At 38.8% G+C, this 22,565-nt stretch overlaps 1 protein-coding gene across 7 annotated transcripts in view; it reads right to left on the bottom strand.

Moving 5' to 3' along the window:
• Positions 1-22,565, bottom strand: part of vps13c (vacuolar protein sorting 13 homolog C) — a 105,238-nt gene that overhangs the window by 10,400 nt on the left and 72,273 nt on the right. For 6 of the 7 annotated variants that reach the window (XM_026947175.3, XM_026947171.3, XM_026947172.3 and 3 more), the window contains 19 exons: positions 21,925-22,085; positions 21,496-21,617; positions 19,182-19,479; positions 18,576-18,965; positions 18,116-18,220; positions 17,868-18,032; positions 17,598-17,723; positions 17,249-17,382; positions 16,743-16,869; positions 12,346-12,581; positions 11,683-11,827; positions 11,462-11,602; positions 10,109-10,190; positions 9,930-9,999; positions 9,728-9,839; positions 5,928-6,041; positions 2,808-2,941; positions 2,639-2,720; positions 2,422-2,535 (listed from right to left, as the gene is read on the bottom strand). In XM_026947175.3, coding sequence (XP_026802976.1) covers positions 2,422-2,535; positions 2,639-2,720; positions 2,808-2,941; positions 5,928-6,041; positions 9,728-9,839; positions 9,930-9,999; positions 10,109-10,190; positions 11,462-11,602; positions 11,683-11,827; positions 12,346-12,581; positions 16,743-16,869; positions 17,249-17,382; positions 17,598-17,723; positions 17,868-18,032; positions 18,116-18,220; positions 18,576-18,965; positions 19,182-19,479; positions 21,496-21,617; positions 21,925-22,085 — 2,858 coding nt within the window. Of the gene's footprint in view, positions 1-2,421; positions 2,536-2,638; positions 2,721-2,807; positions 2,942-3,169; positions 4,477-5,927; positions 6,042-9,727; positions 9,840-9,929; positions 10,000-10,108; positions 10,191-11,461; positions 11,603-11,682; positions 11,828-12,345; positions 12,582-16,742; positions 16,870-17,248; positions 17,383-17,597; positions 17,724-17,867; positions 18,033-18,115; positions 18,221-18,575; positions 18,966-19,181; positions 19,480-21,495; positions 21,618-21,924; positions 22,086-22,565 lie in introns of those variants that run through there. The other variant, XM_034308646.2, reaches the window with a different exon arrangement.

Raw genomic sequence — 22,565 nt, 5'->3', positions numbered from 1 at the left:
CATCTAAGTTCCACATTGATCCCCATGTGGATTGATCCTCTGTGTATTTATTGGCCTGTCTCACACTGTTGTGTATTGCACTTTATGTAGTCTTGCGTACTGTTCTGTGTTGCACCATGGTCCTGGAGAAACAACATTAAATTCCAAGTATATACAAGCTATATAGAGGAATGACAATAAAAACCGACTTACACTTCATTTGCCTTGTACTCTGAAAATAACAAGGACTTTATAGATAATTGGAGTACTTTTAAGGGCAAGTCTGGCCTTATCCAAGCCACTCATGAAGGTGCTGTTCTCACTTCTTGTATCATAGCTCATAGTCTCAGAACAGGCCTAGTTAATCGGTAACAATCCAGAGCCAAAGCCAGGGATCAGACAAACAGGCTAAAGTGATTGTCTGTTAGCTGCCCTGAGTTTTCACTCAGTTTCGAACATATTGAGACTGTGTCTGTTCGCTAAACAAAAATACAGAAACACTCAGAAAGTTGTTTTAGTAACCTAATTAACATAAAATTAGATCATACTGTCTGCACAGCCAGCATCTTTGATCTGAGGCTAGGACTGTTACATACTAGATATCTTAAGTGCTATTATAAAGCACTTTATTGATCAGGGATTTAATGTACTGTGTTTAACAGAAACATGGATTAGACCTAATAAGTATGTACCATTAAATGAAGCTAGCCTCCCCACGTACAGCTATATATAGCGCCCTCATCAAACTGGCAGAGAAGGAGGAATCACAGTTGTTTATAACAATATTCTTGATGAAATAAAAGAATCTGGATATGAATTTAACTCAACTGAAGATCTTTATACTAACATTTTGTTATGCTACAGGTTACTCCTGCTGCCTGATGAGATGCCGGTGATCCTAACTCTATCTGCCCTACAGTCCTGCATGGCCCATCCTGATGCTATACATTTGCTTAGAGCCCCTTTCACCTTCTGCTACTGCTGAGGATGGCCCCACTCGGCTAGCTTAAAGTATGCCATGAGATTGCTGTGGACAGTTCCACACAGATGCCCAGAAGTCTCATTCATTATACAGTTGATAACTTGGATAATATAGACTTAAAGCTAAAACTGTAATGAAATCAAAAATGACTCTTGATACTTGTACTGAAGATCCTTTCAACACATATAGCACTACTTACTTTATAGTATACAGTTGTGGAAATCTCCGACTGTAGGAGGAAAGGTCTAGATGAATAAATGCAGCTACCGCTACTGCTGTGACCTGTGGTGATGTCTGTTGCTACTTTGACCTTTAGTTGTGATTGCTACTGCTCTGACCTGAACATTTTTTTTCTTCTTGCAATTTAAAAACATCTAAGGTATTTATGTTTTTTCTCATCAGTCTGGGCCTTTTTTCCCCCCACTTTGTGCAAGTATCTGCACCGAACTTAATTGTTTCTTATATTGTATTTGTTTTTTTTATTGAAAATTGCTCATTAAAAATGCTATTTGATATTAAACCCTGTCAGTCATGTGTTGTCTGTATAATAGCACACCAAATGGTTAGAATGGCAGTAGACAGTTGTGTAGACAGGTCTCAAGATGATGTGAGCCAAATTTGGTGAAGATTGGACAAAATTTGGAGGAGGAGTAGCAAAAATGGCACTTAAATGTAAGCATTTTTGGCATGTTATTGTAACTTTTGACCAGTAAGTGGCACTGTCATGAAATTGTCATGAAACTGTCATGAAACACTGTCATGTTGCATAGCCTCAGGGCATGGTCCTGAGGATGCCTACCAAGATTTGTGATAGAGTGCAAAGTCGTTGCTGAGATACAGCCTGACTTCCTGTTTGCCGGCTTCACTGTCAGATTCATTGGCCCATTACAGACTAACCGTTTGGAGCATTCAAAATTCTTTTGATAACTTTTATGAGGCTTACTCTGAAGATGACTTCTGCCAAATTTGGTGATGATTGGACAAAATGTGTAGTAGGACTAGCAAAAAAAAAAACAAAATCCAAGAGGGTATAAAATCTAATTAGGCGGAAATCGACATCATAGGCTGTGTTGAACTCGTCTCAACCCAGGGAATCCAGGGATGCCTGGCTTTTAAATTGGACACACAAAAGTTCAAAAGTTCTGTACCATATTAGGCCCGAATTTGACCTGATGGTGGCGCTACAGTGTTGGCAAAACTTGGCCCAAATTTGGTCAGAATGCTCGTTAGACCCTCCCCAATCAGTGTAACAAATTTCACAACTTTTTACCAGGCAGTTTTAAAGGCCACCCAGAAGAAGAAGAAGAAGAAGAAGAACAACAACAGGTATAATAACAATAGTTATTAACTTTTATTATTAATTATTATCTAATTATTAACTTTTCTGTTGGTTTTTTTGAATACTAATATGTATACTATGGTTTGATATATTATGGGGGACATATTAATAGATGTCATACCTGGAAGGGCTCATAGAAGAAGGCCTCCATTCCTTCTGAGAGGCCTCTTATCAGTCCAAAAGGATTTCCCAACACATCCAATCCCAACACCAGCACATACATCTGCTTCAGGAACTGCAAAGTAAAAGAAAATCGAACATGAACAACAAAGTATGTGCATGGAAGTTTGAAGTTAGAAGTTTTAGGATCAGATTGTGAGTGCAAAAGAGCTCCTGACCTGTTCTGTGTAATGCTTAATCACAGCCCACATCAGATTCTCCCTCCGGTAGAACTGGTACTTCATTTCAAAGAAAGCAAGTCTAGAAAATAATTAATATCAACCATCTGTCTGTTTCTATTACAGTTAATAATGCTTAATAAATTCAGAAGTGATTTATGACACTTACTTAAAGATGAGGTCATCCACATCCGTAAGTGTTGCTCCAATGCTTTTAAGAAGCAGGTTGACTGACTGGAGGGCCAGTATTTTACCCTCCTCAGACTGATCTCCACTGGAGCCCATAGACAGACTCAAATGCAACTACACACACGCACACATACATACATTATACACACACACACACACACACACACATATATATATATATATATATATATATATATATATATATATATATACATACAGTCAGGTCCGGAAGTATTTGGACAGTGACAGTATGATTTTGTGATTTTGCCTTTATACAACACCACAATGGATTTGAAATAAAACAATCAAGATGTGATTGAAGTGTAGACTTTCAGCTTTATTTTAAGAGGTTGCAAAAAAATATGGCATTTACCACTTAGGAATTAGAGCCATTTTCAAAAAGGTACCTCCATTTTCAGGGGCTCAAAGGTATTTGGACAAAGTGAAATAATTGTAAATTATTTTAATACTTGGATGAAAATCCTTTGCAGTCAGTGACTGCCTGAAGTCTGGAGCCCATGTTCTCAAAACTCAAATTCTGAGTTTTCTCCCTGGAGATACTTTGCCAGGCCTTCACTGCAGCCACCTTCAGTTGCTGCTTGTTTGTGGGCCTTTCTGCCTTCAGTCTTGACTTCAGTAACTGAAAAGCATGCTCTATTGGGTTGAGATCAGGCGACTGACTTGGCCATTGAAGAATATTCCATTTCTTTGCCTTCAAAAAGTCTTGAATTGCTTTCGCAGTATGTTTAAGGTCATTATCCACCTGCACTGTGAAGCGGCGTCCTATCAGTTTTGTAGCATTTGTTCAGAATGTGAGCAGAGAGTATAGCCCTATACACCTCAGAATTCATCTTGCTACTTCTATCAGCAGTCACATCATCAATAAACACCAGTGAGCCCGTTCCATTGGCAGCCATACATGCCCATGCCATAACACTGCCTCCACCATGTTTGACACATGATGTGGTATGCTTTGGATCATGAGCTGTTCCTTTCTTTCACCATACTTTTCTCTTCCCATCATTCTGGTACAAGTTAATCTTGGTTTCATCAGTCCAAAGAATCTTATTCCAGAACATGGGAGGCTTTTTTAGATGTTTTCTGGCAAGGTCTAATCTGGCTTTCCTGTTCTTGAATGTTACCAGTGGTTTGCACCTTGTTGTAAACCCTCTGTATTTACATTCATGAAGGTGTCTCTTGATTGTAGATTTTGACAATGATACGCCTACCTTCTCCAGAGTATTCTTGACTTCTGTTGATGTTGTGAAGGGGTTTTTCTTCACCAAGGAAAGGATTCTGTGATCCACCACTTTAGTTGTCTTCCATGGTCTTCCAGGCCTTTTGATGTTGTTGAGCTCACCAGTGCTTTCCTTCTTTTTAAGAATGTACCCAACTGTTGATTTGGCCACACCTAAGGTCTCTGCTATCTCTCTTATAGATTTATGTTGTTTTTTCAGCCTAATGATGGCCTCCTTCACTTGAGATCTCCTTGGACTTCATATTGGTAGCTCCATTCGAACAGCTGCCAAATGCCAACTCAATACCTGATATCAACTCCAGACCTTTTATCTACTTCATTTGTCTTGTAGTAACGAGGGAATAGACCGCACCTGGTCAATTAACTTCTTTGTCCAAATACTTTTGAGCCCCTGAAAATGGAAGCACTTTGTTGAAAATGGCTGTAATTCCTAAATGGTAAATGCCATATTTTTGTGGAACTTCTTAAAATAAAGCTGAATGTCTACACTTCGATTAAATCTTGATTGTTTTATTTCATATAATATATATATATTATATATATATACACTATATTACCAAAAGTATTCGGTCACCCATCCAAATGATCAGAATCAGGTGTCCTAATCACTTGGCCTGGCCACAGGTGTATAAAATCTAGCACTTAGGCATGCAGACTGTTTTTACAAACATTTGTGAAAGAATGGGCCGCTCTCAGGAGCTCAGTGAATTCCAGCATGGAACTGTCATAGGATGCCACCTGTGCAACAGATCCAGTCGTGAAATTTCCTCGCTCCTAAATATTCCACAGTCAACTGTCAGCTTTATCATAACAAAATGGAAGAGTTTGGGAACAACAGCAACTCGGCCACGAAGTGGTAGGCCACGTAAACTGACGGAGAGGGGTCAGCGGATGCTGAAGCGCATAGTGCAAAGAGGTCGTCGACTTTCTTCACAGTCAATTGCTACAGAGCTCCAAACTTCATGTGACCTTCAGATTAGCCCAAGTACAGTACGCAGAGAGCTTCATGGAATGGGTTTCCATGGCCGAGCAGCTGCATCCAAGCCACACATCACCAAGTGCAATGCAAAGCGTCGGATGCAGTGGTGTAAAGCACGCCGCCACTGGACTCTAGAGCAGTGGAGACGCGTTCTCTGGAGTGATGAATCACGCTTTTCCATCTGGCAATCTGATGGACGAGTCTGGGTTTGGAGGTTGCCAGGAGAACGGTACATTTCGGACTGCATTGTGCCGAGTGTGAAATTTGGTGGAGGAGGAACTATGGTGTGGGGTTGTTTTTCAGGAGTTGGGCTTGGCCCCTTAGTTCCGGTAAAAGGAACTTTGAATGCTTCAGGATACCAAAACATTTTGGACAATTCCATGCTCCCAACCTTGTGGGAACAGTTTGGAGCGGGCCCCTTCCTCTTCCAACATGACTGTGCACCAGTGCACAAAGCAAGGTCCATAAAGACATGGATGACAGAGTCTGGTGTGGATGAACTTGACTGGCCTGCACAGAGTCCTGACCTGAACCCGACAGAACACCTTTGGGATGAATTAGAGCGGAGACTGAGAGCCAGGCCTTCTCGACCAACATCAGTGTGTGACCTCACCAATGCGCTTTTGGAAGAGTGGTCAAAAATTCCTATAAACACACTCCTCAACCTTGTGGACAGCCTTCCCAGAAGAGTTGAAGCTGTAATAGCTGCAAAAGGTGGACCGACATCGTATTGAACCCTATGGGTTAGGAATGGGATGGCACTTAAGTTCATATGTGAGTCAAGGCAGGTGACCGAATACTTTTGGTAATATAGTGTATATGTACACATACATACATACATACACACATTTTCCATTTCTTACTTTAATGGGAGAGATGTGGAAGTGCTCAAAGAAGCTGAGGCCTGAAGTATCTGTAATGGAGCTCTCCATCAGCTGTGCTTGCAGTGAATCCAGATCTTTCTCAATCAGCTTACTCTGCAGAGTAAGACAGTCACCATCAACATACTGTCAAACATGTACAGTACTGTGCTAATCTTAAACACACATTCATTCACCCATATACAGTGCATTCAGAAAGTATTCAGCCTTATGCTAAAATTCTTAAAAAAAAATTTCACATCAATCTACACTCCATACCCCAAAATCAGATTTATGATAACTTTGCAAATTTATTAAAAAGAAAAAACTGAAATAACACATTGACATAAGTATTCACACCCTTTGCTATGACACTTGAAATTTAGCCCAGATGCATCCCATTTCTCTGTTTTTCAGCAGCAGGGACTGGGGCATTGCAGGGTAGAAGGAAACCTGAATGCAGCAAAATACAGAGATACTCTCAATGAAAACCTGTTCCAGAGTGCTCAGGACCTCAGGCTGGGCCGTAGGTTCACCTTCCAACAGGACAATGACCCTAAGAAGACAGCCAAGACAACACAAGAGTGGCTTGGGGGCAACTCTGTGAATGTCCTACGTGATGCTTTTCCAGGTTTGTACCATAGCTTCTTCTAGTTGTTTGTTTTGGAGGGTTTCTCCCTTCAGTCTCCTCTTCAGGAGGTGAAATGCTGCTCAATTTGGTTAAGGTACAATTGGGAACTGGGACCTGGTGACTGTACGTGGAACCTATCAACCCTGCTCGGGGAAAAAATACCATACTAATGGGAGGTACACTATTAGATATTAGCCTGACCTAAACACTGCCTTACCAGCTCGAAAATTATATTTCTGTACAAGTATGTGTTCATATATTAAACTGCTACTCACACAGATTGTGCATTCTCTAAAAAAACTCTACCTTATTCTATCTCTACTTTAGACTTACTTTAAACTTAACTTCACCCAAAGTAAACTATGTCTCCTCAAAGTAAATCACTATGTATTCTGGGTCCACATGTGAGTAGGACACAACCTTGAGGGAACCATCATAGGGATGAACCTTATTCAGAAACTGCTAAAACTCTTTTTTTCTTTTGAGCAACTGCAAATCATTTGGTTGTTATTGCTGGCATCTTGACTTCTGGATCAGCTCACTTGACCATAGTTTCAGTAGTGCCCCCACAAGGAGAGATAAACAGAAAGCTCCAAAGGTTGGTTCACCTGAGACAAACACAGTTCTGTATGGGTAGCACATAAGTATTTGGATTAGCAAATGTATGCTTGTATACATCCCAGACCCAGTGCACACAACAGCTAGGTGGTACCCAATCAGAATACTCACAATGAACCTTGTTGTTGATTACACCAATGCACCATCTTGTTTATATCACAAGCACAATTCTGAATAAGCTGCTGGAAATTAACTTCCATTTCATGACTTGGGATCTGCCCAACAGCTTCTGGTTCACAGTTCTTTACCCAGAGCCTCAGGACAAGTTTACATTATTGCGGGGCACACAAGGACCTAGTGTACCTGGAGTAAGCAACAATTACTGATACCTATGCCATGACTGCTTGATCTATCTCCTACAGTATGTGGATAATTTGCTTATCATTAGCCAGGACCACTGGATTGCTGCAACAAACACTGTGCTCAATGATCTGGGGAAAGGAGGCTTCCAAGTAAACAAAATAATGGCCTAAATCAGCATCACAACTATCACCTACCTGGGCCTGATTTCCACCCAAGGACAGAAAAGCATTGCCCGACTGTTGAGACCTCCCAGTACCCACCATTTTTAGCCCTACCATAGTCCGATATGATCATATGATCCCCAGCAAGTGGGACACCAGCAGACATGTGAAGGCCCAATTTGCCAGAAGATCCTTGCCAAAAAATCAGTGCTCTTTTTCTTCCACACAGACACTTGCTGCAAGGACTAATTCCACTCAGCAACAACACAATTGTTTTTTTCTCTCCCATGCCATCTCTCACTTTCTACTTTTCTCACTTTTCACCCTTAAGTCTGTAACATTGTTCTCATTAAAATGTTTGCAATTTGTTACTTAATTTGTCATCTGAACTTTTGTTATAGCTTCTACCCCTTGCCATCCACCACATGTGGAGTCTTTGAACTCCTCAGAATATTTTGTCTATGGTTGCTCTCATGCTTCACAGATCAGGAGGCCCAGCCACATGGTAATGTAGTAAGCACAGAGTCTGTGTAATCCTAGAACTCCTGAGGACAATGAAGTCATACACTGAGGTGTTTGTGTTTGTTTTGCATGAGGTGAGAACACACACACACACACACACACTTAGATTCAGTTAATCAGTGTATACTCACTAAGAAATCTATGTAATTATGCATGCTGAATTGACCAATGGTGTTATGTGAAGAGGAGGAGTAGATTCCTCAAATCTGTATAAAAGACCAGTAGGTTTATCGCCAAATCTTAGTGTGAAATCTGTTCTTCCGCTGACATATAAAAAAATGAGTAATGAGGTTATCCACCATAATACTATCCACCAAAAAACACAATCCACCCCACTGCATTGCATTTCACTGGGATTCCATTTATGTGAAATGTAATACACAAATCGTACTGCTTTTCAATAGTGACATGCAGAAAAGGTTTCAGACTGAAAAGCAAAACCTTCATTGCATTCGTTTTTACTTTCCGTTTTCTCTTCACTGAAAAAAAAAAATCAGCACGGTTTTACTTTTTTTTAAGAATTAAATGCTGACATATCAGATGTGAATGTAATTCCCTGTTGTACTGCATTTCCATTTCTTCAGTGTGCTGCACTCATACCACAATAAAATGCAGTCACTCTCCTCGCACAGCCCTAAGTCGTCTCCACTTCTCCAATAACAGCCATGTCCCGAATATGGTTTAGGGCTGTGATTAGACAGTGACTGCATTTCAGTGTAGCATGAGTGTAATGCACTAATCCTAGGTGATCTACCCCAGAATTCCCAAACAATTATTGTGTAATCTCCTATCTCTAACTATCCTGATGTAAACCAGTAAATGTCTGGTTCCCGATTTGATTATCCTGATCAATACTAACATCTCACACACCACTGCATCTTATGTTAGCTTCCAGTCTGTTTGTTCCATTGGTCATTGGTCTATTTTTATTTTTATTTTATTATTTATTTATTTATTTATTTTACATTCTACTTATTTCTTATAGAATATGCTCTTTGTATGGTATAACAAATATATTTAATTGATTTCTTCTTAATTGTTTATTATTATTATTATTATTATTATTATTAATTCATTCATTTTTATTTATTTATTTATTTTTTTTAGAAAATAGTAAGTTAAATGAATGCCCTAAGAGAGTATAATGTGCTAGGCATGTTAAATTGAACCTCTGGCAAGCTACTATAAAGGCTACTGCTTGTGTGTTTAAATAAGTCGCTGAGTGAAAAGTGTTACTTTTTATACAGTACATGTTGAAAGCTAAATACAACCCTATGAGACCAACGGTGCAGGATTAAAGATAAGTAAAAGCCTCTGAGACAGCTAGGCCACATGTTAGTGAAAAGATTAATATTCCTGAGGTTTATATAAACCTGGGCATGCAGTAGTAACTGAACAATGAGAAGGAGAATACCTTTCCAGGCTTTCAACTAAAGTTCATTGTTAAATCATTTCCATTAACTTTATAAAATGCATTTATTCATCGATTAAAGCAGAAGAAAAAAAAAACTACAATGTAACAACCCTCTACAAGTATCAAATATAATATTCTGCATTCTGATAGGTACCTTCTGCTTGTCAGCCTGGATGTTGGTGGTGGGAGTAAAGAAAGCGAGGATCTCCCCCAAAAATCCCTGATCCATCTTTACTGCCATCTCCTGCACTAGTACCATGAAGTACCTTAACACACATACACAAAACATATGGTCTAAACTCTAACTCATTATTTGGTACTTCTGCTACATGGCATACATGTGGAAAAGCACTTACTTGAATTGCATTACTTGACTGTGTTCGTTGAATCGTGTAATTATGCTGACATCTATAAAGGGCTTTGGCTCTGAAAAAGCATAAAAAACATGCATGTAGTTAGTCCCAGGTGGTATTCTTATTTATACATATGTACATACATTCCTAAACCAGTATCTAATAAAACTAGGGACCTGTACCTGAGTCCAGAACAATTGATTTGGGAGGGGGTACAGGGTGAAATACTGTTGGGAAGATGGCTCCAGTTAGCTGGTTATCCACCTGCAACAAATAGTTAAATTGGTTCCTTTAAAAGAAAAACAGTGCTGGAAGAAGTGTGTGTATATGTGTGTAAACTCAAGCCTTTACTTCTTTGTGCAAAATGAGGCAATCAGAATATTTAATGAGAGAAGCTGAACAAAATGTTTGGTCTGTTAAATTAATGCTTCCTAACTCAAATAACACTGTAACCTGTAAACCTGTTTCAGATTAGCATTGATTAACACTGTTGACAACAGGGGACTAGTTTGCTACAAGAAGCGACACTACAAGCGTAACTACATTTTTAGCAGTGTGGACAACCATGCCATATTTTTCAATGTTTATGAGTGTGAAAGATTCACATAGTGAAAGATACACATTTGTTTATAACCTATGCAAATCAAAAATGAAAATGCAGTCGACATCCAAGATATTAAGCACAGATGGGAATACACATAAAGGGGAGGTTTTTTTTTTTTGTGCCTTTTTTGTTATTTTAGGTGGTGTTGAATTGTGTGGTGTTGAATTAATGTGACAAAGCAGTAATTCGTCAAAATAGCTGTTTCAGTTGAGCATGATATCTGGACTCAGCTATTTAGTCTGGTAGTTAAGAGTAGAGTGACCCATCTCTCTGCCTGTTGATTTTTTTTACTGTTTTATTATTTGTTGTTTTTAATGAAAACTAAAACTTCTTAGTAAGAGTGGTTTACAAATAGAAATGCAAAATCTCTTTGTTATTGCAAACTCTGTACAAAGCATGTAAATTTTGTGCAATAAAGTAGCTGCACAATAAAATGAAAATGTCACAGCTGATTTTCTGCAGTTTGACAAGTTGCTTCAGTGGATAACGTAGAGCTCTATATAAGTGCATTTCAAATTTTTAGGAATAGTGACTTTTTTATGGTTAGAATGGGCAGGGGCATCAGTTCATGCATGTTGTCTTCATAACTTTTCTTCAGTGTCTTTATCAAGTTTACAGCTTTCCACAACGATCAACCCTTTTGTCTGTGCATCTAGCAGCATGTGACTTATACCAAAACAACCACTGTTGTGACATTTGTCCCACACAGGTTTCTGTACTTTTGACACATAATTAGTTGACACAGTTTTTCCTTACTTCTATTATTTTTCATAATGTTCACAAATCTTCCATTGTTCTGGGAAGGCAAAATATGACCTAATCCAGGAACTTTGTAGTCATCTAGCTTACTTTTATTCATATTTATCCTTTTTCCTAATTTACTGGTTGCGAAAAGCATTTTTCTTTGATCCTGCCACCATATGTGCATTACCTGCAGCCAGTGAAGCTGTGCTCGAAGGCTCCTTTGGTGTGGTGACTGCTTTAGCTCCACATGGATACCAGCCAGAAAGTTCCTCCGGATGATGCAAGAGTACGGGTGCCTCATCAACATGGGCATCCTTGTAAAGTCCACCTGAACCATACACACATATACAATTAAACCTAGTCATGATAGCTTTACAAGATTTATAAGGGACAGCCCTGTTTTGTCACCTCAAGCCCTGTTTCCAGCTTCAACCAGCCTGGCTCTGTCTTGCCACTGAGGTGGTTCTGGTAGGCCTTCTCCAAAAGACTGATGTTCTTATGGTTAAAAGACTTCCAGCGGTTCTTTGGTTTCATTTCCCAAACTACACCAGAACTAAACAGAAATTAAAATAAGCTAATATATATCATATTATATATACAAGTATATATGCACAGATATTTTGTGAAACAGAGGTTGAGTAGTTTCTTCAAGGTGAAAGGATTCAGGTGCTGGGTACCTAGGTGAACCCACCTAATCTGCCAAGATCCTTTATCAGATTAATGTGGATTATATACTGTATGTAAATTTTCACAGGTTTTAGATCTTCATTTCTGGGTCATTATAAACCTTAAATAAGTTTAAATCCTAAACTGGGGGTTGTCAAACAGTATCTGTATCATTTTATTACCACAAACCACCCATACACCAGACAAAATGCAATTAAACCTAACACACTAGCTAAGAATGCGTAGCTACCGCATAAGGGGGATAATGACAGGGGCTCAAGCCCTCCTGTGGTTTGTCTGTGTACACGTCTGCACTAAAACTCAGTAACAGATTTTTCACCTCTGACTACTGTCTTGGCTTTTCTGCTTGAGCATTTCACAGTTCATATTTCAACATTTTCTCACCTGGTAATGCCCATGTATGCTATTTCATGTCTATTGTCATTGTTGATGAGGGACAAGCCCAGGTTCTGTACAGAGATGTTCATTTCCTGTTGGAATTGCTCCAGCTCTTCAGCTTGGCTAGCTTTGGTTACCACAGCCACGTCTTCAGTAAAAAGCAAGATGCGCTGTCGGCCATCGAGGAACGACACCCAGTGTACCTGAGTCAGACTCTCATACGCAAACTGCCCACACTGGTCCTACAGATTACAACAAAAACATTAATATACAGTTAACATACAGAGTACAATGCTCATGTGAAATTGCTGTTACTGAGTTCCTCTGTACAGTTACAAAAGAGACCAGTGTCTAATCATACTTGATTAAAATATTGTATGTGTGTGTATGTATACATATATATATACACACCATATGTGTGTGTGTGTGTGTGTATGTATATATATATACACACACCATATTGTTTACAAATGTAAACAGTTTTGGATAATTATTGAGGGTCAGACTCCCGCAGAGTATTTTAGCCACCAATTTTGTGAACATATGAAGCAAAGAAAAATCTTAGAAATCGTTTGCAAAAGTAGGCATCATATATTATGCTAATTAGTAAAAAGTTAAGACACACAGTTAAGAAATTAAGACACACAGACCAGGTCTATTTGGCTGAAGCCAAGAAATAAGAGGGGAAAAAATGAATACAGATGAGATGTGGGCCAAAACCTAAACCACTGTGCTATAGCACCACCAGTTGGGTAATTTGGTAATTTAATTTTTCCGCAGTTGAGATACACTGTCTACCTTTTAGGATGCATGTCAATACTTGTCATGTCAAACTATTGGTTTTGGCTGCATAATTTGTATTAACAGAGAAAAATTATAATTAAAATTAATATAGCCACAATCTGTGGGTTTTGCAAATAGTGCGCCCAGTGGCCAGTTCTTGTCAACTTTGTGGAGACATGCCAAACATTCTAGCACTAGTTCACAAAGGTTTCATATATTATGCAAATTTGCAAAAAAAAAAAAAAAAAACAACTCTGTGGTGCAAATTAACTGGCATGGCCAACTTATGGTTCACGAGAATCATGTATGTGCCATAACATAAACCACTGCACAACAGCTCCACATAGTGGCGCAATTTCACCATTTCATTCAGTTCATTTCTAATAGTGGTTAAGATACAGCATTTACATATTAAGTTTCTTGACTATGCGCTTCATGATTTTGGATGCATGGTTTGTTGTAGCAGGAAAAAAAGAACAATAATAACAAATATAAATTTAGCTTTAAGCAGTGATCTGCAGGGCCCAAGCACCCATCACAAGCAGCACCCCCAGTGGCCAGTTTTTGGCAAGTTAAAAAGAACAATATAGAAACCATAGATGAAGTTTCTTGTGAAACGGGGTATTTATGGGTGTGGGAGCATTTAATTGCGGGGGGTATTTGTGAATGTAGCTTTTAGCTTCGGGGTATTTATGGGTGTGGGAGCATTTAATTGCGGGGGGTATTTGTGAATGTAGCTTTTAGCTTCGGGGTATTTATGGGTGTGGGAGCATTTAATTGCGGGGGGTATTTGTGAATGTAGCTTTTAGTTTCGGGGTATTTATGGGTGTGGGACATTTAGCAGTGAGGAGAACAAAAACAGTACAGTTTCAGCACCTTTGGTGGCTGCACCCCTAATAATGATAAAAAGAAGAAATAAATAAACCTCTATCAAAAACACTAGGGTTCCTAAAACTCCTAATAATAAGAAAAACCCAAAAATGCATGATGGTGACAAAGAAGAAAAGAAAAGTCTGCTAAGTAATTTAACACCACTTGTGTGAAGATATCTCAAAATCATAGTATTAGTTCACAAAAGTAGTTTTTTCCCCCCAAAGTACACCCCACAAAATTTTTGACAAATCAAAGCACCCACTCATGCAATCAGTTTTCTTGCACTTGAAAATTCTTGTAACTTGAAACCAGGAAAAAGAAGAGAGCACCATGCACAGGAAAACAGCATTTGCTGGATACAGTAGTCTAAACTAGTTTAAAATTAGTTATTTTAAGCAATAACATACCAGGTTGATTTTTTGTGATTTTGACCTACATAAAACAAAGCTTTGTTTACCTTTTTGTTTGTTTTCTGTATTGCTGATTAATGAAATAACTATATGGCCAAAAGTATGTGGACACCCCTCCTAATTATTGAGTGTAGGTGTTTCAGCCACATCCATTGCTAACAGGTGCATAAACCCAAGCACATAGCCACGCAATCTCCACGACAAACACTGGCATTAGAATGGGCCATACTGAAGAGCTTGGTGACTTTAAACTTGACACTGTCATAGGATGCCACAAGTCAGTTTGTGAAACTGAAATGGAAATTATGAAATGGAAGTGTCTAGGAGCAACCACAGCTCAGCCACAAAGTGGTAGACCACGCAAACTCACACCGCAGGGCCGCCAAGTGCTGAAGTGCGGAGCGCATAAAAAATCGGCTATCCTCACTACATCACTCACTACAGAGTTCCAAACTGCCTCTAGAAGCAACATCAGTGCAAGAACTGTGTGTCAGAAGCTTCATGTAATGGGTTTCCACAGCCGAGCAGGTGCACACAAGCCTAAGATCACTACGCACAATACCAAGCATCAACCGGAGTGGTGTAAAGTGGTGTAAAGTGGTGTAAAGTGGTGTAAAGTGGTGTAAAGCTCACTGCCACTGGACTCTGGAGCAGTGGAAACGTGGATGAATCTGGGGTTGGTGGATGGCAGGAGAACGCTACCTACCAGAATGCACAGTGCCAACAGTGAAGTTTGGGGGAGGAGGGATAATGTTCTGGGGCTGTTTTTCAGGGTTTGGGCCCCTTAGTTCCAGTGAAGGGTAAAGTTAATGCTACAGCATACAAAGGCAATTTAGATTTATTGTATGCTTCCAACTATGTGGAAACAGTTTGGGGAAGGGCCTTTACTCTTCCAGCATAGTTTTGCCCCTGTGCACAAAGTGAGATCCATAAAGACATGATTTGATGGGTTTAGTGTGGAGGAACTCCAGTGACCTGCACAGAACTCTGACCTCAAACCCACAGGACACCTTTGGGATGAACTGAAACATCGATTGCAAGCCAGGCCTTCTCATCCAACATCAGTGCTTGATCTCACAAATGCTCTTTAGACTGAATGGACTGCATATTAACTGCATATTAATGCTCATGATTTTGAAATAGGATGTCTAACAAGCGTATTATAGGTATGATGGTCACGTGTCCACATACATTTGACCATATAGTGTAGCATGCCTAGATGAGTGGTTGCAAGTTTAGCTAACTTTTAATTATGTGGGAATTTGATTGAAGTTCTTTAGTCCAACCATTAAAAAAGCAATTTTAACATAAATAATGTTATGCACATTTAATGCAAGGGCTGACACAGCATATTACAGGCAATTGTTTTTGATGCATCGCAATAAAGTAACATTAACGTTCTGGATTGACCTTGTCTATGGACTTCTCTGTTATGAGCTGTTCCCAAAATGCTTTGTGCTATGGCTATGTAGCCCACTAAACTTTGAACTTTTAAATGTGCAGCCAGCAAATTTTTACAAATTATGTCAAAGCTTATGCTTTATTTTAACACTTCAAAAAAAAAAAAAAAAAAGCCAATTGCCTTTTTTTAAAAGCCATTTTAGAAAAAAATCTTGTTTTATTATTTCAAATATTTCTTAAGCTCTATAAGTTTGACATTCAACCACCTGGTCTTGAGATATCATGATAACAAGAAGATGGATGTATGGACATACAGACAGACAGCTAGAGTGATACAAAAATTGTAGATAGTCAGAAAATTGGCCTTATGTTCCTATGAACAAGTAAATAACACCTCTGTATAACAATCAGGAAGGAAACAATTGAAGAAAAACTATTTCAGACATTTCAACTTGATGTGACGGTTTGGGGCAGAGGCATACAAATCTATTGAATTAATGAATAACTAGGTCTGCACATTGGTCTCCACAGTCTTCCTAGAACTAATATAATAAATATCGTTTTTCTGATGTCAAAACAATTTATTATTTGTGCAAAACTACTATTTTGTATGCAGTATGCACATGCATTACATATCCACTTATATCAGACTGAGAAACTCAGTGCCTCTGTAACAGGATATAAACAGATACTGAATTTGTGCATTAGGATATGATGCCAGTATGGTAACTAAATGTAGGCATACTATGTTCATAAAGACTTTAAGGCACTTAAATTGCTATATGAAGGCTATAGCTACATATCAGATCAAATTTATAACCCTCACTAAACATTTATTTTGTTTCTTTTAATAATATTTTAATAAATTAACTCAAATAGTCTTATAAAACTAATCATATGAGAGGAACTATACAGCCCTGAGTATTTTTTTCTCACCTTGATCAGGTCTAGCTCTCCGCTGTGGCCCTGACATGTCCAGCATAGCTTCCGCACCCCTGCAGGATTGTCCCACACAAATAGCTGAACCTCACCTGGCTTCAGCTCACAAGATGCCTCACAGCCACTATACCAAAAACAAGGCAACAAACATGTACCCAGCTAAAATAAAGAAAGAGTGATTCTTTCTTTATAAATAAAGAAAGTGTGCTTCTTTCTTTATAAAATAAAGAAAGGGGTGACAGAGAAGAAAGAGAGACAACCATAGCACTTAAAAATGTTAAGGGAGAAGGCAGAGCAAACCCATGTAGCAGTGCAGCAAGGTACCAAGGGAAGAGACTCATTAAAGTGTTAGCTGGGGAGTATACAGATGAGTCTATTAAAAAAAGACTGAGATCCTTCATATTCACACAAAGGCAAATGTATGCCAACAGAAAAGTATTAGAAGAGTTTAATTTATATTGTGTTCCCATTAAGCTGTTTTAGACACAGTAAGGGGTGCTAACCTCTGTCTGATTGTGATGGTAACCCAGGGAGTATGGTTCACCAGCAGAGCAGGAGCTGCTCCATCATAGTAATCAGTGAAGCTGATGACAGCGGAGTGGTCTGAGATGTTTACATCCACTATGATGCCTCCATACTGAAGGACAAAAACAAGTCTTTCTGGTCTCTAGGTTTAGTTCTGTATAATGCTTTCTGTAGTGAGAGTGAAACGTTTGGTCTGACCATGTAGTGAAAGAAAAAACAGATGGAATGTGTATAGCTCTATGTCTGATTTTTATATGTTCATGTAATGGTTACAAATAGAAGGTCAGTAATGCAGTGTAAACCCACACACTACACAAAAATGCTTACCTGCTCCATGCAAAGCAGAGTTCCATTATCTTGCTTGTTAAAGAAGAAGGATTTGGAGGGCAATTCAGAACCTACTACCCGTATACACAGCTTCTCTGTACCAGACTCTGGCCACAGAGGCAAACACTGCAGAAAATACACACATACACATGCTGAGTTGAGGCTCTATTTTCCTACTACCAAGTATGAATACTTCATAAAATCACATGTTCACTGTAAGTTCACTGTAAGGGTACAATTGTAATGATCACATTTAAAAGATTTTCAAACCTCTGTGGAGGAGATGTAGTGCCACTTGTTGCTGATATTACTGTTGTCATTTTGCACCTCCCCTACTTCTAGCTCAAAGGAGGATTTATTCACCAGAGTGTAAAAAGGGCTAATAGTCACAATCCGTGTTAAGTTAAAACTGCTTAATTGTATACTGATTTCCACCTAAAAAAAAAATAATAATAACAATAAGTTTGAGTCTACATATGCACACACATAAATTTGCACATCCAGCCCCAAAATCTTACCAAGAAGTCCATGTTTTTATCTTGGCAACGGACACACCCATAACTGCCCACTGTATCCAGAGAAAAACCATCTGACCAGGAACTGGTAGACACGCAAAGCTGCAGCTATGTAACAAATTGCAGGGGGAAAAAATCTTCAACAAAAGAAAATGCATTATATATCTTTTGAATACATTTTTATTTTAGGAAAGATTTATTATCCCTTGTTTTTCTTCAGACTTCAAATTTCAGATAATGTAAAATATTAAAATAACTTTTTCAAATAATCAACTGAAACATTCAAATAACTACAAGAATGTTGGTGGGGGATGGGGGAGAAAGATTTATTTAGAATTTATAATTCATAAAAAAAGTAAGAATTTATTTACAGATTTTTTTCAGCAAAGTTAAAAGTTAAGCTCAACAGGTATTAACTGTTTGATCGCAATGTAAGAAATTGTTTGGGCCTTTTTACACTCACTTTGTTCTTGCTGAAAATGTTTTTCTTCTTGAAGGAGAACAGGATCACATCTCGGAAATCAGAAGGGTGTTTGACATAGATGTCATCAGCCCGGTATTGCAGCACACGGGCTGTCTTGTTTATGATCCAGTATGGGCTGAAGATGGAAATGATGAGCTGTCCAGCCATGTGGCTCACGTGTGCATACACATCTACAGTGAGCTTCTCGCTGGTGTCGCTAGTAAAGCAGACAGGGAACAACTCCGGCATGTCTGGGATGATCTTGACATGGCTGTTCCAGTTGCGGCCCTGATACTTCACAAGCACTAACTCCATAATTTCACCACTGACGCTCACGTTCAGCAGATCAGCTGTGCTGCCTTCATGTAGCTCTTCAAACTCAGCTGAACCCTGGGACAAAGAGGGAGTATTAAAAACAAAAACGAGGAGAATGAGTACAGAAAAACTAGGCTGGTGAGTTAACATTTTTATAAATGGATGCATTTTGATGTTTATAAAAGGGCTTTCTAGTATATCTTGGAGGCATATACAGTTATGGCTGTAGGTGTTATGAGTAATGAGTAAGATATTGTTAATTTAATATATTTTGCTGTTAATGCTATGTACCTCCATTAGGTAGCGGATGGAGTATGGAAGCAGGTTTCGAAGAGAAACAGCTGGGTGCAGGTGGATAATGTAGGCAGGGTCCCATTCTTCTTCACTGTGGCTATCAATGTGACACAGGTTGTCTGGCACTGCCAGTGTGTTGATGACAACTGGCCGTAAGCTGCTGTCCTTTGCTGGGCACTGCAGCAAGGAACGCACCTCTGAACTCACATGAACCTGCTCCTTCCATGCAATGTATGTAGTCGACTCATGATACTGGCCCTCAATAGGTCCAACAGGCATCAAGAACAAGTGACATCTATATCAGAATACATAATTAGATATAATTAGGCTATTTAATATAATTGAATAACCTATAGGCTTCATTGTAGACTGACTTGTTTTGCTCATTCTGTTCTCAGTAATTCTAAGCTCCCTAAATATTAACCAATAACAGGGCTTTGTTTTACATGTTTCAACAGGTCACGTACCTGTATGAATGTAACTTATACAGTTCCCTGCTAAAGTATTGTTATGGCAAGGTCAGTTCTTTTTTTTTTTTTTTTTTTTTACACTGAAGACACATGGGTTTGAAATCAAAAGATGAATATGAGACGATAGCTCAGAATTTCAGCTTTCATTTCCTGATATTTACATGTAGACGTGTTAAACAACTTAGAACACGACAACTTTGGTGACAGACCACCCAATTTTTTAGTTGAGCAAAAGTAAAGGAACAGATAGTCTTAGAGTAAATGAAAGAAAATAACACTTATTATTTGATTGCATATCCTTTGCTTGCAATAACTGCATCAAGCTGGCAACCTACTCACATCACCAAACTGGTGCATTCATCATTTGTGATGCTTTTCCGGGCTTGTTCCACACTTTCTTTTAGCTGTTATTTGTTTTGGGGCGTTTCTCCCTTCAGTCTCCTCTTCAGGAGGTGAAATGCTGCTCAGTTGGGTTAAGGTCTGGTGATTAACTTGGCCAGTCTAAAACCTTCCACTTTTCCCCCATGATGAAGTCTTCTGTTGTGTTGGCAGTGTGTTTTGGCTCATTGTCTTGCTGTATGATGACGTTCCTCCCAATTATATTGAATGCATTTCTCTGTAAATTGGCAGATGGAATGTTTCTCTCGACTTCCAAAGTCATTCTGCTGCTACCATCGTGAGTTACATCATCAATAGAGATTAGTGAGCCCAATCCAGGACCAGCCATACAAGCCCAAGCCATGACGCCACCTTCACCCTGCTTGACCGACAATGAGCAGAGCCTTTCTTTCTCCACACTTTGGCCTTTCCTTCACTTTGGTAGCGGTTAATCTTCAACTGCTGTTGTTTTCCGTGGCCAACCTGTCTGATGTCTGGTTATTAGTACACCAGTGGTTTCTTCTTTCCAGGACATTCCAAATTGTTATATTGGCTATGTCCAATGTTCGTGCAATCTCTCCAATTGATTTTCCCTCTTTTCATAGCTTCAAAATGGCTTGCTTTTCTCTCATAGACAGCTCTCTGGTCTTCACGTTGGTTTATCCTTTTTAACAACAAATGCAGTCATCACAGGTGAAACCCGGGGCTCAAAACAAGAGACATTCAGAGCTACTAATTGTTTAAACAATCAATCTAACAGGGCAGATTGATTGAGCTACAAGAAACACCTGTCAATCACATGTTCCAATATTTTTTGAAAAATAGGTTTCCATCACCTTTAGAGGTAACCCATTTAGTCAAAAGCGAATGTTATTTGAAACTTCTAAACAGGTTTCCATTCAATCAGCCAATTCTTCAGGATGGGGTGAATGACTGGAGTAAATATTTCATTAGAGCTATATTAGAGATGGTATGATACTACTTTTCCTTTTGTGATACTGATATTAAAACCTTGATTATCAACTGATATCAATATCCATCATATATTTTTTCTTAAAAATCCTAAGATTTAAAATATTTTTTAACAAAAGCACTTAAAATACAGTGAAAACAATACATAGCTAAACATGTCTTACAAAAAAACGCAGCTTTTACACAAAAATCACTTACTACATTGCAAATATAATAAATTATAAATATAAATAAAAAAAAATCTAATCCTAAAAACAATATAATCAAGCCTTTATATGCAAACATTTCCAGTTCCAAAAAAGTTTTTCCAAACTCAGTTCCTTTTCCATTTGTTACCAGATCGGATCAAATGAATTCGTTTTTCTCTGATATCCGATCCACCATTTTTTGCTGGTATCGGCCCATTCTGGGTATTGGAACGGTGCCATCTCTAATTTCACTGCACAGGGGTACAGGCAAAAATCTCACAACAAGCATGTATTTCTAGGCACCTGTAAGAGTCCAGCGTGACATGAAACTCTTTCTCTGGTTCAGCAACTCCGACATTCACCAGCCCTCCTATATCCGGGGAGTACTTCAAAATGGCAAAAGGCACTGAGAAATGATTCTTAATCTATAAAAGATGAACAACAAAAAAAAAGACATAAGCAACTTTACTATCAGGACATCATTTAAAGTTGAGAATTGATCTGGTAATTCTGGTCATCAAATGTCTTACTTTACAAAATATACTTCAAGAACCTTTTACTTATGATTAATTTGATAATAACATCCACAAATCAGGGCATATGAATATTTCCCAAGTGAGACTCTATTAGTCCCCAGTAGTGAACTCACTTGTTAGCAATATTAGTACTTTGGATATAATATCAAAGCAGTAATCTATTTATCAGCTTTGCATGTGAAATAATTTTATTTACCTGTAGTGGGGATCGCACAGTGATGACTTTGTTGCCTTCTGAGGCACTGTTCTGCAGTAGCACAGATACAGACTCCTGAAGCATGGATTTCCGCACATTATAGAGCCTCCGGCCTGGCTTATCCACAGGAATGTTAGAGATCTCGCTGTAGCCTGTGGGCACTGCAGATAAAGTACATTATCACTTTGACAGAAAACATTTACATTTGCCCCAAAACAAGCAACTATTATTTGCCAATTATTCCTTACTAGCACATCAGTTATGCTGTCATTATGAATAATTATAGCACAGTTAATTTTTGTAAAATGTCAAAATCATTTATATAGAAATGCTTCAACTACTAAATTATTCAAAGCATCATTCATTCATCTTCAGTATATGCTTCATCATGGTCAGGGTCACAGTGGATCCAGACCCTGCCCTGTGAACACTTGGTGCAAGGCAAGCATACACCCTAGATGGCACAATAGACCATCACAAGACACACACACATGTTTTTAGGATTTGGGAGGCAGTAGTTCAGCAGAGTTCAAGCAACCAAAGTGGGGCGTATTGCCCTCAGTGGAGGAATCCAGGTCCAGGTTACCTGCACCCGTGGGTTTGGCCCCTTGGAGTGAAAAGCAGGACTGTGACCTGGTAGT

Source organism: Pangasianodon hypophthalmus, chromosome 11 (assembly GCF_027358585.1).
Source record: "Pangasianodon hypophthalmus isolate fPanHyp1 chromosome 11, fPanHyp1.pri, whole genome shotgun sequence".
Lineage (NCBI taxonomy): Eukaryota > Metazoa > Chordata > Actinopteri > Siluriformes > Pangasiidae > Pangasianodon > Pangasianodon hypophthalmus.
This window is presented reverse-complemented; position numbering and strand designations above follow the sequence as displayed.